Source organism: Myotis davidii, unplaced genomic scaffold, assembly GCF_000327345.1.
Source record: "Myotis davidii unplaced genomic scaffold, ASM32734v1 scaffold332, whole genome shotgun sequence".
Taxonomy (NCBI): domain Eukaryota; kingdom Metazoa; phylum Chordata; class Mammalia; order Chiroptera; family Vespertilionidae; genus Myotis; species Myotis davidii.
This window is the reverse complement of record NW_006285779.1, coordinates 3,904,535-3,907,614: the sequence shown is the minus strand read 5'-3', so window position 1 is coordinate 3,907,614 and position 3,080 is coordinate 3,904,535. Positions and strand designations below refer to the sequence as shown.

General features: G+C 59.3%; 1 protein-coding gene across 1 annotated transcript in view; it reads right to left on the bottom strand.

Annotated features, from left to right (window-relative positions):
- The window catches only part of PDZD7 (PDZ domain containing 7), a 20,588-nt gene that overhangs the window by 11,901 nt on the left and 5,607 nt on the right, over positions 1-3,080 (bottom strand). Inside the window, 3 exon segments of the mRNA XM_006756541.2 lie at positions 986-1,180; positions 1,636-2,043; positions 2,448-2,508. Coding sequence (XP_006756604.1) covers positions 986-1,180; positions 1,636-2,043; positions 2,448-2,508 — 664 coding nt within the window.

The window sequence follows — 3,080 nt, the reverse complement described above, 5'->3', positions numbered from 1 at the left end:
GGGTGGGGGGGCGGGGGGGCAGGGCCCAGCTCCTCATCCTCTAGTGGTTTTTGCCTGGCCAAGATCCACTGTCCCCTCTGGACCACACTTCGATTTCACCCAGGGACCCCATCCTCAGTGCATGTTCCCCAGCGGAGCTGAGCTGAGAAAGCGTCTCTCTCCCACATCACAGTGATGTGTGGGGCCAGTGAGAGCCTGAGGCTCCCGCTCTCTTTCCTTTGTGTTGCTAAGTGGCCATCTTAGCTCGAGTGGCCAAAGCCCTCAGGACAATAAGCCAATCCAGGGGGAGGGAACCAAAGACGAGAGGGGCAGATGTCCTGTCCAAGGAGACTGTTCCACCTCTAGGTCCGGCTTAAATCAGTAGTTGAGCCAAGAGGTGCTTTTTAAAGCTACTTTGAGTAGAGTTTCTGTCGCAGGCAACCTCAACCGACAAGCCATCCACCCTTGGTCCAGTCTCTGAGCCTCACGTGGGAGATGAGAGGCCCTCCGTGAGGACACTTCGGAGGCCCCTGACATGAGTGCAGCCTGCCCCGGCCCTGCCACGGGGGCCCTGATCTAGAAACAGCCGTGCTCAGGGATGGTTCTAGAAGTGGGTAGGGCCTGTGGAGCTCTGGCCAGGGGAGGTGATGCCACATATTCTAGGAAAAGAGTGCCCTCCCCTCCCCTCAGAACCGAGCTCCTCCGCTTGCTCCTGTGCTGTGACTCTATCAGTTTTCCCTTCTGTAAAATGGGCAGACGAGGTTGTGTAAGAACGACCACTACATTTTCTGGGCACCTGTGTGGCAGATAATGTCCTAAGTGATGAACATACACTAACTCACTAATTCCTCACTCTTCCTGAAGATATAGGTATTATTACTTCCATTTTACTCCCGAGGAAGCTGGGGCCCCAGGGTGCAGTGGAGACTCACGGCAAGTGAGAGGCAGTGTGGGGCTGGATGCCCAGGTGGACCTTTCCTCCCTGTCCGACCAGCCCAGCACTCACCTTTCTCCATGTCCAGGCGAGGACGGGGCTTGGCCGGGCTCCCTCTCTCCAGTGTCCAGGCCTCTCTGCGCCCGTCCCCCAGCCGCCCCTGCCGCCCTCCCTTGAAGAAGAGGTTCATCAGTGTCTTGGAGCGTTGCAGGGCCCCCTTCTCCCCAGAGGACCCCGACTTCTCCTTCTTCCGCTGCCTCTTCTCTTCTGCAGACACGAGGGAGCACCCGGGAGGCTGGAGGGGCGGGCAGAAGGGAAGGACCAGGGGCCGGGGTGTGGGGAGGGGCAGAGAGAAGGGAGAGTAGGGGGACAGACAGGGTCTGCAGCCATGCGGGGAGGTGGGGATGGGGAGAGGGCCAGGGGTCCTCCTCTAAGTTTTCACCCCTCCTTTACCCACAGCTACAGCTATGTGAGGAAGCCATGAGGACTGGAGTGTGTGTGTGTGTGTAGGTCTGGGCACTCCAGGCTGGAGGGGCTTGTTAGGGCTCTATTGGGGCTCAGAGGGACTGGAGCTGGGTCTGGGTCTGGGTCTGAGTGTATTCTGGGGCTGAGGCTGGGTCAAGGCTTGGGGCAAAGAGGGGGTTGGGGCCCAGGATGGGGTCTAAGGGAGGTCTTGGAACGGGGGCTTTAAAGAGAGCAGCAGCCACCCATCCCCCACGTACCCCACAAGGTCAGGTGGCTCTGGGAGCGTGTAATGGGGGGCCGGGGTCGGCTGAGGGCCAGCAGCAGAGCAGTCTTGGGGGACTCAGAGAGAGCAGAGTCAACGCGGCGGGCGGCCGAGGGTCCGTCGGAGCGGATGGCTGTGTCCCTGAGGATGACTGTGGGCCGCACGCTGCACCAGGTCTCCAGGCGGCCCCCCACATCGGGGTCCGTCTGCATGGCTGTGTCTGCTCGCCCCCAGCCTGGGCCTCGGCTGCTGGGCTCGTCCAGCCCCAGGCAGACATCCATGCGGTCAGAGGGCAGGGAGCTGGAGCCCTCAGCCGAGCTGTAGGGGGCGCTAGAGGCGTATGAGGAGACGCTGGAGCTGCTCTCGGAGGCCTGGGACAGCTGCTGCAGCACCCCGTTGCTCACTGCGGGCAAAGGGAAGGCAGGGGGCATTTCGGGGGACCGGCAGGTTGCTTCAGGGCCCTGCCAGGCTGGCAGACTCCCCCTGGGCTTGGGGGGTTTGGGGAGGATCGGGCAGCAGCCAAGGTTGGAAGCTCAGGGTCTGGGCTCCCGGCTGCTCCGCATCCTGCCAGTAGGATGAGACCTTGAGGAAGTCACTTCTCCTCCGCCCACACCCTTGGGGCTCCAGATCCTAGGAGAGCCTGAAACAGGACCTGCACCTTCTCGGACGAGGGCCCCCAAACAGCGCTGGGCAGTGTGGAAATCCCAGTAAGATCCTGGTCCCCCTGCCCATTTAGTCCTCAGATATTCTGGCCCCACCCTCGGGCCCTGCCCTTTCCCTTCAACCTTCGAGGCCTGAGCCACTTACGTCGGTCCAGCCAACAGTACTCAGAAACCATCTCCTTGTAGGCAGGGTACCGGCCAGTCTCCTGGGGCGGGCATGGTGGGCAGAGGAGGGCATCGGGACGGGGTCAGAAGGAAGAGAAACAATGAGGCGTGATGGCACAGGAGTAAACTTTTCAACCCTCTTACTCTCCATCATGCTGTAGCCACACAAGCCACTTTATTTCTGCGCATGCCAAGTTTCTCCTCACTCCAGGGCCTTTGCACGTGCGGTTCCTTCTGATTGGATTCTCTTCCTTCAGCTCATCAGGTGGCCAGCTCCTTCCCCCTCTTCAGGTGTCACCTCCTCAGAGAGGCCCACTCTGACATCCCCCGACTAAAAGTGTCTTCCTAAATCACCTCCGCCCCTCTCTCTGTTAATTTCCTATAGCATTTGTCACAATGTGCATGTATCTAGTTTATTTATCTGTCTCTGCCAATAGCAAAGACCTTGTCTTGTTCATTGTTGTAGCTTCAGGACCTTGCATACTGGCCATCCTATAGTAGGTACTGAAAAATATTGAATGGACGGACGGATGGATGAATGAATGAATGAGGGGCTGAGTGGGAGTAAGGAGGAGCGTTTGGGAAGGAAAGGAAGAGTAGAATGTGGGAGGGG